This window comes from Zingiber officinale, chromosome 2A (genome assembly GCF_018446385.1).
Source record: "Zingiber officinale cultivar Zhangliang chromosome 2A, Zo_v1.1, whole genome shotgun sequence".
NCBI lineage: Eukaryota > Viridiplantae > Streptophyta > Magnoliopsida > Zingiberales > Zingiberaceae > Zingiber > Zingiber officinale.
The window spans coordinates 210,029-224,039 of NC_055988.1; the positions used below are offsets into that span (position 1 = coordinate 210,029).

The 14,011-nt window shown below is 35.2% G+C and overlaps 1 protein-coding gene and 1 pseudogene across 1 annotated transcript; one reads left to right on the top strand and one right to left on the bottom strand.

Moving 5' to 3' along the window:
* Window positions 1–477: 477 nt before the first annotated feature.
* On the bottom strand, window positions 478–11,271 carry LOC122040415 (annotated as a pseudogene).
* On the top strand, window positions 7,967–8,437 carry LOC122040346 (putative serine/threonine-protein kinase-like protein CCR3). Its single transcript, XM_042599667.1, has one exon. The coding sequence runs from the start codon at window positions 7,967–7,969 to the stop codon at window positions 8,435–8,437; it is 471 nt and encodes a 156-aa protein (XP_042455601.1).
* Window positions 11,272–14,011: the final 2,740 nt, after the last annotated feature.

The following is a 14,011-nucleotide window of genomic DNA, read 5'->3' on the forward strand; positions in this document are numbered from 1 at the left end:
TTATTTTAATGCTTTGGAACCCAACAGTATGGACCTTGATGTCAAGGAAATCACTTTATCAAGAGAGAACAAAGAAAAAAAGGGGATCTTGGCATTAAGCTTGTTAAGTGTTACCAAGGTAATGTCGTGGCATACAAGTAACGAGGGTAATACAGTTGTCCCAGTAACAATGGTCATACATAAGACGCCAAATATGAAGTTTTAAAAATTACAGAGTTTTATTTTGACTCGATACAAGGGAACGTGGAATACTCTGCATGAAACCCCATGTGTATTAAAAGCATTCACTTAGAAGAAAGGTTTTATACACTCTCTTCTCCTTTTCCACCCAAAAAATGAGAAAATTAATGAGAATGTTGCCTTTACTGGTGCGCAAGAGGCACAGAGTGTGAAATACAATCAAAATGTGAAAAGTAATCTTCGAACAACAAGAGCAAGTTATTAAAAACTTCAAATGAAGCATGAACAAATTAAACAAATTGGAAGCTTAACAGATTAAGTGAAGTTATTTAAATAAGAAGAGAAGCTCTTTATGTAATATTCTGATGGGACAAAAACAGCATTGTATTCTTGCTCAAGGCAGATCACACATGTCTAATGCCAGATTTTTCTTTGTATTATATGGCTTTTTTTAGATTCTTGATTCGATCCTAGGAAAACACAAAGACGATGTTTAATCTTGACACTGGTTAGTAAGTTAACTTTGAAATACCTACCTCCAGAATTGTGCGCTTGCCGTGCAACAGCAAGAACTCTGCACAAAGCATAAAAATACCATAAAAGAAAAAGGAAACTTAAACCAAAATCAGTTATATAGGCTAACTATTACAAAAAAATAAGAATAGACTACCTACCGATATATATATATATATATATTGAGACTGCTAACTGCTGATCAAATAAGATCATAAGCGCTAACCAAATGGCATATTTGGGAACAATAAGGTTGTTTCTTTGACTGTTTAACAGCAAAGGTATACAGAAAATCATATATACTATCGCTTTGATCAAATAATAACTATGTTTAAGAATAAACCTTTTCTGCAATTCCCAGCATCGCCTTTTCTCAAGCACATGCTGAACTGCATGCTTTGCAAGCAGAAATATGCCAACAACTGTGAATCCAGGAGAAGTAATTTGATACCATCTATTGCACAGGTCCGCGATTAGGGATTCCTACTCAACACACATACAATTTGTCTTTTTAAAAAAGTGTAGTAAATGGAGCAAAACTCACCTAGCCCATTTCCCAAAAGTTGTAATTAACATAATATTCTTAGGGGAGATGTAAAATGGACCTTTATCCGGTCTTTGTATCCTTATTTTTCCAGCATCATCTTTAGCTGCCTATTCAGAGAGACCAAAAACACCAAGGGTGTGAGAATACTACACACAATTAAGAATCCATGTAAAACACCAAATTATGATGATTAAAGGCAGTGCAAATGTTTACTCTGGCAAAAAGAAGGCCCTCTTGATCAACAAAAACCTTACTTCTAAAAGGTAGCTGATCACAAATATCAGAGTTATTTACCTCGCCAACAACAGTTAATGCAGTCCCACTGTCCCAGTAGGAAGAATTTTTTCAGTTCGCTTAACTCCAAGCATCTACAATAAAACCTACATGATTTCAACATAAAAGAACCTGTGCCGCTGTAAGACATTCAAAAAGAAATTATCACAAACCTTAAGACCCTACAAATAGTCAAGTGTCCCCTGTGCCAACGACCACCCTGATTCCTTAAAGACCACTAGCAACAGTTAACACCAATCCTGTAGCACCTCGAGCTGCAACAACAAATACATCCAGTACCATCATCCTTATAATTTTAATAAATATTATTCAGCATATTCACCAGAAATTATTGAAAACACTTGACAAAGAGAAGAATAGGAATATAGTTATCAAATATCAAAATTGAAACTTGTTGCATTTATAGAACAACAAGAATTTACCGGTGATTATATTAGATAATGACGAAGTTTTTTGACAGAGAATTTCATTCATTAGTTCATCTAGCAATAAAATAACCACAAAAAGAAAAATAACAATCAATATTTATAGTATTGTATATACCAAGAACCAAGGAACCTCTTTGCTCAACATAAGCATCAGAGCATAATCTTGCACCCAGGCACAGGATCCAACCTCATCGTATTTTAAGAAATGTTGTTCTGCCTGAAAAACAATCAGAATGTCCTCAAAAAACTTGTCGAAATGTCAATGCTGCAATATTTCACAACCAAATACAGTAAGTAAACAATATATACGATTTCCTCAACTATGACACCTCTTAAACTGCTTCCTCACAAAGTATTGCGGTCTGAGTCAGACTTTTCCACTTACAGTAACAATAAGAGGAACTACCTTGCAAGCAGTATATAGAAGAATGGCTAAACAAGAAAGTACATATAAATAACAAAGAACACTACCGCAATAGCAGAGAACTACAAGTAATACATGATAATCACGTCAGCAGAAATAAAAATGTTCTACTCTCTTAAGAAAAACAAAAATGTCAAAAGATTTTGATAAAAACTGTCACTCTCTACAAATTGCACAGGCTTGAAATTTTCACCAAGAACAACAATATGATGCTACTTCAATAGGTATGCATACACTCTCGAAAAACCAAACACATATATGGACCTATAAAGAAAATAGACTGTTCCGAAGATCTTACAGAACATAGGTTCCATCAAGGACTAGGATTACATTGACTGTCACCATAGTTGATAAATTATGAAAGAGTTTAAAATCTATTTTGCACCATCAATATCTAGTACTATTTCAGCAAAGGTGAACTTTCGTCTTGTAATAAGATTGCACCAATTTGACCTTTGTAACCAAGTTTAGTTCATGGAAGTTGAGTATCTGCTTATTGGATAAAACTAGTGACCCCATACTAAAGGGAAGCTCGTATCTTACATCACCCTATTCTTGAGTTGTGTATGAAGGTTAATGTTTCCATACTTAGGTCAATGTTTCCAAAAAGTAACTTTGAACTACTCTCTTGCATGGCTTCTACTAATGTGTGAACCATTAAAGAATTCTTATATGTTGATTTATACTTTATGAACATTCACGGACAAAGAAAAAAAACAGATGAATCAATTACTGCCAAGCATGCATATGCTGGTGTTCTCTCCCAAACAAGTTGAGGACTCAAGTTACACCTTAGGTGTAGGTTTGGCGACAGGATTGCCTCGTGTAGGCAAAGATGAAAAGTCATTGAATCCCCTACTAACCTATCTTCTCTCAGATTTTCCCTCTACTAAAACTACACCTTCCTATGTTGGGAATTTTAAATCCCTCCTTAGGGATTGCACTACAGTAGAATTAGGAAAATCAAAAAGATTCAAACAATCCTAACACAGGACCTTGTCACAGATTTACAAAGAATATGCGAGATAACTAAGGTGGAAACATAAATTACAAAACTGTAAATACCGCACCTGAATTCAGAGACATTTTCCCCATTGTTGCTGGGAGAACCTAAAGATGATCAAAACCAATTAGCCGCACAGCGAGATCTCCATTGATAGTTGTTTGTCAAATTGCAAACGTTTGCAAATGTTTGTCAAAAACATTGTAAACTTTCACGACACCAGGTCTCCTGCAAAGAGTAGAATATTTTTAAAATAAATAAAAGGATATCGTGTAATAACATAGTAAAAATGAAAAACAAAATATAAGAACAAAGAATCATCCCACTATAGCATTATAGTACCTAAAAACTTAGACCATCAGTTCTTTAGGCAAAGGTTCATCTTAGTACTTGTTTGTTCCTTTTAGCGAAGTTCATTAATCTGTATATCAATCAATATACATCTTAAAAGGTGTCATAAGCTATGTTAATACTCTAATTTTTGTATCCGACATTGTTGCTTCTGAATATTCATTTTCAATTTTTAATACAAAATATTAATATAGTAAGTTAATAACAAACCATCATTATGTCCCAATTTAAGTGAATATGAAAAGGAGTCAATCAATGAACAATATCCCTCTTGAAAAATAATTTCCAACTCTCAGTAGCCTAGCCTGACCGCAGGACTACTTGTGAGTCAACTCTCTCAACCCAGCTTTTCTCCTATCTTTCTTCTGTGTTTTCAACCAGGGATCTCCTATACAGAGGGTCGAGCAATAAGAAAGTCAAGGGGTCCTAATTGAGCCATTGATGAAGAAGACAAAAGAATATGGCTAGGAGTGAGCATGTCTAACCAAAAAAAAAAAATTAGTTTACTGGCTTAGTAGTTTAGTTTTGGTTTATCAAGAAAATAATTTTATTAGATTCAGTTCAATATCGATTTACATGCAGATAAAACTGATAAAATCAAAATAATAATAGTTGTGTGAGCATAAAATATGTCATACTTCAATAGCAACAAACTAACCCTAGCTATTTAATGCTAATACCCAAGTAGCTAGCCCTAATATCAGTCCCAACAAACCCTTGATCCATCCAACCCCCAGTAACCTTAATATCCTAAAAGTAACCCAAGTAACTTTAAATCTCTAATACCTTTGCAGTCTACTATTAGAAATTTATTTTTCTTTGATTTTTGGTTTAGATAGAACCAAACAAAAATCGAACTGAAAATTTCAGTTTAGTTTGAATCCACACCCTTTTGGTTTCACTTTGGTTTTGGGTTGAACTTTTCAAACAAAAAAAAACGGTTTGGTTTGGTTTTCCCATCAAATGAATAACCTGAACCATGTCCACCCTTAAATATAACTAATAATACCATTCAGTGATAGTATCCACTACTCCATATATGAATTAACTTCAAAAAGAATAGTAATTGAGAATAGTGCAAGGCATATTAGTTGCAACTTCAAAGAGAGCCTGTAAGATTACCAAGGAATAGGAATTTATGGCAATGTATCCTCTTCTGCAGACATGTTTGATACAGTAGATGGAAGTTCACTAGGCACATAACCTTAACATATTTTTAGTCAGCGCCTTGATTATAGAACCAGAATTTGCCATGAAATAAAGCACTTATTTGTTATACCTAATTCCTATATGTCGATTATATACTAGGTCTTAGCACACATTTTACACTGACAGATACCACTCCAGAATTATGGCAACAGACAATTAGAAGAACATACACAACTGAAAATTTTTCAACATTCTTACAACCGAAACTCTTAAACAAAGTTGTCCTAGACTTTCACTATGAAACTGATGTAGAAACATATATGTCAAAAACTAGAATTCAAAACAATCAACCTACATAACCATAAACCATATAGGAAGCAGAGTATTCACAATACAATATACAAAGATGAATATGGTAGTAAAGTCGGAATTTCTTACACTCCATCAGATGTTCCTTGTATATTTGATCAAAGATACGACAAATTTACATAATCGAATATAACTTGCCTGCACATATAAAAAAAACTTAATGATTTGGGCAATAAATGAATGGTAAAGTAATGCATCTAATATATATCTGTCATATCTCCAATCTTAATTCTATGGAAGAGACCAGGTTGACATGTTAGTCTCAGACTAAATAGTAAATGTCTTTGATCCAAGAAACTATGAGAAACTATACTGTTAGTGCTAAATTTGGTTGTTTTCATGTTTTATCAGAACTTAAAAACTAGACAAAACAGAAAAACAGAAAAAAAAAGAGAGAGAGAGAGAGAGAGACATGATTTGATCACTGCTATTTAAAAACATTAAAACTATTTATCAAAAAGGATCCCTCATCACAAAATACACGGTAATGGATGAATCAAATCTCTAATATCAGCTTCAAGAAATGCTCAAAAAATATTAAATTACAACCAATGTAACATACTTTTAAGTAAACCAAATTTTAAACTGTGGTACATGCCCAACATATATAGGCAACTGATGGAAAAAAATGGCTACTCTCTATCGAATTGTGTAGCAACAATTAATATAAGAAAAGGAGACAGTTTCATGAATCAGTCAATAAATGGTGGTATAACAATGAACTTACTCCAACATCTGCAGCGATGGGTTTTCTGAGACGACTTAATCCACTTTCAATTTCAATAATACTCTTATTTATGAGAGATTGATTGCCGGGATTCGAGATTTAATTACTTGATCTAAATGCTGCAAAATTATAAAATTATTCATATTATTTGGCAAAGATAACTAACTCAAAGCTGGAACCAATTGCTAAAAATTTCCAAAGAAACTTGTTATACCTTTGACATGTCCTTCCCAAAATATTATGAGCCCATCCTATGAGCTAGATGCTTGTATCTGGCTGTATTAGCAAAATTCTCACTTTCTCTCTGCCTAGCGGCAATCTTGTCCACATTCTTGTTAATATCAACTTAGGAATGATTAACAACATCAATCCAAGGGTATTGTAGTCTATATGCTTTTCCTTCCAATATCTAAAAAAAAATATTGTGACACCAATGTAGACCCAAAAAAAAAAGCATTGGAATGTTTAAGAAAATACATATCAATCAAATTTCAAAGATGCAAAAGAAATGTTTAACTGAATATTACTATAAACAAAAATGAATCATAAATATTAGTAGTCATCTAAAAGCGAATTATACTGGATCTTTGCAAGGAAGAATGTATGACTCAATGATAAGACTGCGTCTAATATGAGCACACAACATTGTAAGCACCAATAAAAAAAATACTTCATATTAAGTAAAAAAAAGAGACCCGCAGTAGACCCACCTTCATCATGACAAAATGGAAAAGAAGAGGAAGAAATCAAAGTTGGAAAAAGGCACCAAATAATAGAAATGATGCCTAGGACAAATATAGTAATTGGTATCTTGATTAAAATCTTAAGTTGTGAATTGAAAACATGCATTTACAGAAAAATGAAATCTAATGCTCAATCGGAGATGCTGGAACGGGAAATGGTGTCATGACTCTACTGAAACGAGCTAGGGCGCGATCGAGGTTGACGACGATGTCAATCATGGTCGGTCGTAGTTGCGCCTTGGCCACGCAGCAGACAACGGTCTTCGCCAACCGCTCCACCGCCTCAACCCCATGCTACAAGGGGTTGTCCAACTCGGACGTCAAGCAACTTGTCGTCCTCACCGGCCTCAACGAAAGGCACGACATATTCAACAATGTTGATTGGTTCCCCGTAGCCATTCCATGGCCCTGCGGCAGGTGAGGACCTAAAGAACCACGATGTTGAAGTCATGGATGTAGCTTTGGAAGTTGAAACTATAGTTTTCAAGGTCCATGTAACTGATGGTGTTCAGTGCCCGCAATTCGCCCTCCAACTTCGGCGCAGAGAAATTGAAGCCTGACACCCGAGTGATCGAATTCGCGTCTAGCAAAAAGTTCAAGGACCTAATGTTGCGGTGGATGAACCACAGCGCTACAAAGCTATGGAGTAACTCTATTTCTCGTGCGGCGTTGAGCAGGACTATGATCCTCATCTTCCATGAGTTCAACGCATTGGATTCTTCGTCGTTCTTTGGGTTGAGATGGTCGTAGCGAGTTCCATCCTTCATATACGCATATACCAGGAGGCAGGAGGTCCTCCTTACAATAGCCCACCATGCCCATCACGTGGATGTGGTGGAGGTGAGAGAGAGAGAGAGAGTCGAGCTCTGACTGGAAGGCGCTTTCCTTGTTCTTCAAGTTTGTGTGCGGCAGCGACTCTTTCCGCTTAATTGCCACCTCATGCCCGTCGATGAGCTTCCCTTGTATACGGAGTTGAAGCTGCCACCCCCAATTGTGGTCTTGAAGGAGAAATTGTTGGTGGCTGTTGCGAGCTCCTCAAAGCTGAACTCCACGGCTGCTCTACCGCTTCATCACGGGTGTCCCCTGGCACCGGAAGATTTGAGACCGCGACAACGATAGGCCGCCCGTCCCTGAGGGATGCTCGATGTGAGGTTCACCATCCTTGCGCTTGAAAATGCAACCCGATGATCACCAAAGCTAGCTGTCCACTTGTAGAAAATGTCTACGTATTCCCCAATATGGTCAAAAAAAGAGGCAAGGAGGAGGAGCTCCTCTTGGTCTACGAGTATATGAAGAATGGAACTCCCTACGACCATCTCCACCTGAAGAACGGCGAAGAATCCAGTGCGTTGAACTCATGGAAGATGAGGATCACGGACCGGCTCAATGTTGCGCGAGGAATAGAGTTACTCTACATATTTGTCGCGCCACGGATCATCCACCGTGACATCAGGTCCTTGAACTTTTTGCTAAACGCGAATTGGGTCGCATGTGTATCGAGCTTCAGTTTCTCTGGGCTAGAGTCGAAGGGCGAATTACGAGCACCAAGCACCGTCGGTTACATGGACCTCAAAACTACAATTTCAACTTCCAAAGCTACGTCCACGGCTTTGGCATCGTGGTGCTCCAAGTCCTCACCTGTCGATAGGCCGTGGAATATCACTACAGGAACCGATCAACATTGTCGAATATGTCGTGCCTTTCATTGAGGTCGGTGACGTCGGCAAGTTGCTTGACATCCGAGTCGGACAACCCTTGCAGCATGAGGCTGAGGGGTGGAGCAGGCGGCGAAGATCATCGTCCGCTGCGTGGCCAAGGCGCACCTACAGCCAACCATGATCAACATTGTCAACCTCGATCGCGCCCTAGATCTCTTCAGTAGAGTCACAACACCATTTCTCGTTCCAGCATCTTTGATTGAGCATTAGATTTCATTTTTCTGTAAATGCATTCTTCCAATTCACAGCTCAAGATTTTAATCATGATACCGTGTACTATATCTATCCTATGCATCATTTCTATTATTTTGTGTCTTTTTTCAGCATTCATTTCTTCCTCTTCTTTTCCTTTTTGTCATGATGGTGTTCTACTCTCGGTCTCTTTCTTGTACTTAATGTGAAGTATTTCTTTCATTGGTGGCTACAATGTTGTGTGTTCGTATTAGACGCAGTCTTATCATTAAGTCATGCATTCTTCCTTGTAAAGATTCAATATAATTCACTTTTAGATGACTACCAATATTTATGATTCATTTTTATTTATAGTAATATTCAGTTATGTGAAACATCTCTTGCGGCATCTTTGAATTTGATTGATATGAATTTTCCTAAATACACCAATGCTTTTTTTGGGTCTACATTTGTCACACCCTGAGAGTATAGTTGTCCACCAAACTGGACGGTACCCCTAATGACAATATACGAAATAATCGATACATTGATGCAATATAAAATCAGCAAGTTATAAATGTCAATGTGTGTATAAATGCATATACATGTGAACATACTCAGCTGAACAAGGTAAAAGTCATACTATTATGACAAAACTCAAAATCGATATTTAAAGAAAACTGTAAATACCAACAACAAAAAATAAGCCAAGTAACTCAAAAAGGAAATTCAAATGAATGGGACCGATAGCCTGGATCTCTAAGCAACACGACACATCCTCTAACTACTAAACTGAAAACAAAGGAAAGACAATGGGAAGTCAGTACGACTCAGTGGGTATAAGATAGTGCATGACTAAGTGTAAGGAAATCAAAGGAAGCAGTCTCAAGGTAATATCAACTAATCATAATAAGTGTTTAAAAATAATAAAATGTATATACTAAACTGATCCAACCAATGATATATAATGAACAGCAGCAAGTAACAATCAACAACTATACTATGCATAACAATAAGTATAAACAGATAACAACATATATCAACAATGTAACGAACATAACACAAGCATATGCAATAAACATATCACGTGCATATACAATGGTCACTGTCGACACGAACTCCAGCTACCACTACTCTTAGTGTCGAGTAGGCGGACATGACAAAACTGCACGCAACTCCAACTACCACTACTCCGAGTGGCCAAGTGGACAGACATGAAAAGTATCTATCTAGCTATTGATTGTACATAACTCTAGCTACCACTACCCGAGTGGCTGAGCGGACAATCAAATATACCATGATCGCTGACGACTCTCTTAACCACGAATGGGAGACAATGGTCAACAGGATATCCCTACAGTCACTAACGACTCTCTCAACCATGAATGAGAGACAATGGTCGACATGATATACCAACGACCGCTGACGACTCTCAACCACGAATGAGAGAAATGGTAGACAAAATATACACAATGTAATGATAAGCAGGAAATAAATAATCACATCCACAAATATAATTATTTCTATACAATAGGAACACGGTCATATCCTACACATGATACTAAGTAACATGGATAGCAACAAGACTGCATAGATATCAAAATAGATGAAAATATAAGATCAAACAATAAAAGGTCAAGTTCAAGAAATAGATATCAAGGTAAAATAATTACTACGCAATCAATGCAAATAACAAAATCATGCACTAAGGTCAACAATTAAATAGGTCAAAGGAGGTCTATATTGTAGATCGTTCTAACCGTATTTAAGTTGAAAGTCTGTCTCGAGCTCGAATCCTACAAACAAAGAATACGGAGCAAATCTAAAAATTTATAATACATGAATCAATCAATCTACCCTTCTGATTAGTAATCCCACTAACTACTAATTAATAAGTTAGTTAACTCTTAATTGATATTTAATCAATTGTCAACTTGATTAATATTTCAATTAACCTTAAGTGGATTAATTAAATCACTACTCAATCATTAATAATTAAATCTTAACTTAATTAATTAATGATTCAATTAATTACTCTTAATTAGTTACCCAAATCGATTAATGATTAATTTCTCAATCCACTAAATCAAAACTGATTAATTAACTCCTACGAACAACAATTCTGGTTAATCAAGGTTTACCCAAATTTCTAGCTTGCGGTGGCCTCTCGGTGGCAGTAAGGTCTGGAGCGGCTGGTGGCAAGTAAAACTGGAAGCCAGCAGTCGACGGCCGAAGGCAACAACTGCTGCGTTCCGGTGGTACGGTTGCAGCGACGCACAACGGTGTCCAGTGGCATCCCGCAGCGTCGACTTGATGACGACAGGGGTTTTGTAAGCTGGACTTCTATTCGGGGCCAACGTCGACGAGAAAGAGGGAAAACGCTAGCGGCATTGGCTTGCTCGCATCGACGGAGGAGCAGCACCGGCTATTGGGCGCGCAACGTTCTCACGGCACGAATCGGCTGGCTTCTGCTCGAGGCCGACATCGAGGGAGGAGAGGTCGACTGGGGTTAGGCCGGCAGTGTGAGGTGGCGGCTGCGCAACGGCGCTGCGAGCGTTGTGAGAAAGGAAACGAGAGGTAAACTTAGGGTTTTCGATCGAGCCTAATTTGTCGTCGATAATTATAACAATCAATGGATGCCCTGGCCTCGTAATTCCTTCAATGTAATTCATGAAGGCTTTGCCTATATACGTTTCAATCCTAAATTTTAGAATTAGACCATAATTGGACTGATGCCCAAATTGACCTATCAGTAAATTATTGGGCCAGGAATGAGCTCAAATTGCATAACAAGCCAGATGTGATTTCTATATTTATTTAAAATACTTAGGTTGCTTTTGATTTAAATTATTATATATAATTTTGATTATATGATTATTAGATAATCACATAATTAAAATGATGAAAAATAAAATATAATTATATATTATTTAATTCAATCTAGATAATAAAAAAAAATTATTTATTTGAAAATTTTAATAAATAAGTTAATTTAATATTTTACTTATTACTCTAAGTTATAAAATCAATCATACATATTATTTTTTTTCATTTTTTTTATTTTTTTACTTTTCTTGTTTTATTTTTTTTACGTTATTTTATTTGGTTTTTTTATGTTTTTTTTATTTTTTTACATTTTTTATTTTTTTATATTTTTTACGTTTTTTAAAAGTTTTTTTACTTTTTTTATTTTTTTACATTTTCTTTTATTTTTTAATTTTTTTTACATTTTTTAGTTTTTTACGTTTTTTTATTTTGTGTTAATTTTTTTAACTTTTTTATTTTATTAAGTCTTTTTTATTTTTAACCTTTTATTTATTTTTTTTAATGTTTTTCATGTTTTTCTCTAAAGAATATTTTTGGTAAAAAAAAAAATTGAATCTTGTTTGGGAAGGAGTGAGGGAAGAGAAGGAAAGGTAAGGAAAGGGAGTTTTTCTTATCCCACCCTTCCCAAATTGGGATGTAAAGAAGATAAAAAATAACAAAAGATTTTTTATTTTAATTTTATCTCTATTCTTAATCATTTAAGAAATTTTTCAATTTCTAACTATTGTTATGTCGTTGGAGTCCAACTCCCTCGTATTCTTCATAGTTTGCTTGCTGCTGGATCGTTGGAGGAGGAGATTTGACACTCTCTTCTAACTGAATTAGAGAGAAGATATTTTGATCGTCAAAATTTAAAAGAAGATGTATAATTTTTTAATTTTATTATTAAAATTTAATAAGTTTTGAAATAACAAAAGAATTTCATTATGAGCGTTATCTTCCAATTTTTATCTGAAGTTTCAAAATCATTATTTTCATTATATTTCATTTAGTTATTTTATTATTGATAATTTATTATTTTCATAATTTTTTTATCGATACTATAAAAGAATTAATTTTTTTATTACAAAATATCTAATTTAAATGGAAATATAAAAGAATTAATTTTGTTATTTAAAAATATCTCATTTATATTTATAAAATAAATATTGATATTATAAAAAATATCTAATTAAAAAATATTAAGGAAAGTTTTATAATTTTATTTAAGGTTCATTCTCTTTTCTTTCCTTCCAACAATGTAACACTTCCAAACAAGAAAAAAATAAATATTTTACTTTTCCTCTATTATCTTTAATCCTCTTTTTTTCTCCTTCTCTAACATAATGGTCAATTGAAGACATAATTAAGAAGACGAAGGAAATAGCGGGTTACTAACTAAAATGTGGTTCCTTAATTTAGGGAATTTAGCCAAACACAAGCAAGGCACAAGCGACATGTTATTTAGCCTCACACAAGCTAATGACAAAAAAATTGAGTTGTTTAGAGGTTCAGGTAATTGCTCTCTATATGGCAAAAGGCGATTCGCTCGTCCCTAGCGCCTCTGTCAATCCATCCTTAGACAACATGGAGGAGGTAAATCACAGATGACTACAAGCTATTAGTGCAAATGGTCAAAACATATGGAAGGTTATGCAAACAAGTACCGGTAATTGCTCTCTAGTAACATGTCCTTCTGATCTGGTACTTTCAAATAATTGTTTTAGTAATTTTTATCCCATCAAGTGATATGTGGGAGCATGCTAATATAAACTTTGTCACATGCTATAATTTGATCTAGATGATTGTTATTCGATTGATCAAATTAGTTTATTTTCTCCCTACTCTTAGTCGTAGGATGAAAATTTTAGATTGTCTGATGGAATTGTGTTGCAAAGAGATCACAAAAATTCATATTATTCTTCTTAGTATCATTTATGACCGAGACCTATACTTTGAGATTCTAATAAGAGTTTGTATAAGGTACTGGATATTACAATCTATTTTAACATTACATTTCATCTTTCGAGGTGATGGGTAGTGAGAGCGCATGGGAATTTTTTATGAACATGTATAGCTGATTTTAGTGATAATTCAGAAGACCATCTAAATTGGTAGATTTTTTTTATATCAATAATTACCATTTTATTTTCGGTTGATACTTTTACGAAATATATAAATTCCCTACTTTACAATATGACGTTGGAGAGTTATAATTCAAGTTTGTAGAGTACGAGCGGATGCTAAATTAGCATGAATTAATAGATAGAGACTAATAATTTCTCAAAGTTGTTTGAGAAACAAAATATTATTTATGTTAGAGAATCTATTGGAGATTTTGAGGGAATTAGTTGAATTTAAATTATATTGAATTAAATTTAACTTATCTATCGAGATGATCTGAGCTGATAATCTCAGGCTGCCAGCGGGGACTGATTTCTATCAAGTGCAGACTGAAGAGTGGCTGAGTGAGCAGAGCGGCTGAGTGGGCGGGCGAGCGGGCAGGCAAAGCAGCAAAGCGGTTGATCGGACCGAGCGGTCGATCGGGCAAAGTAGCTGACCGGGTATTTCAGTTGAGCGGGCAAAGCA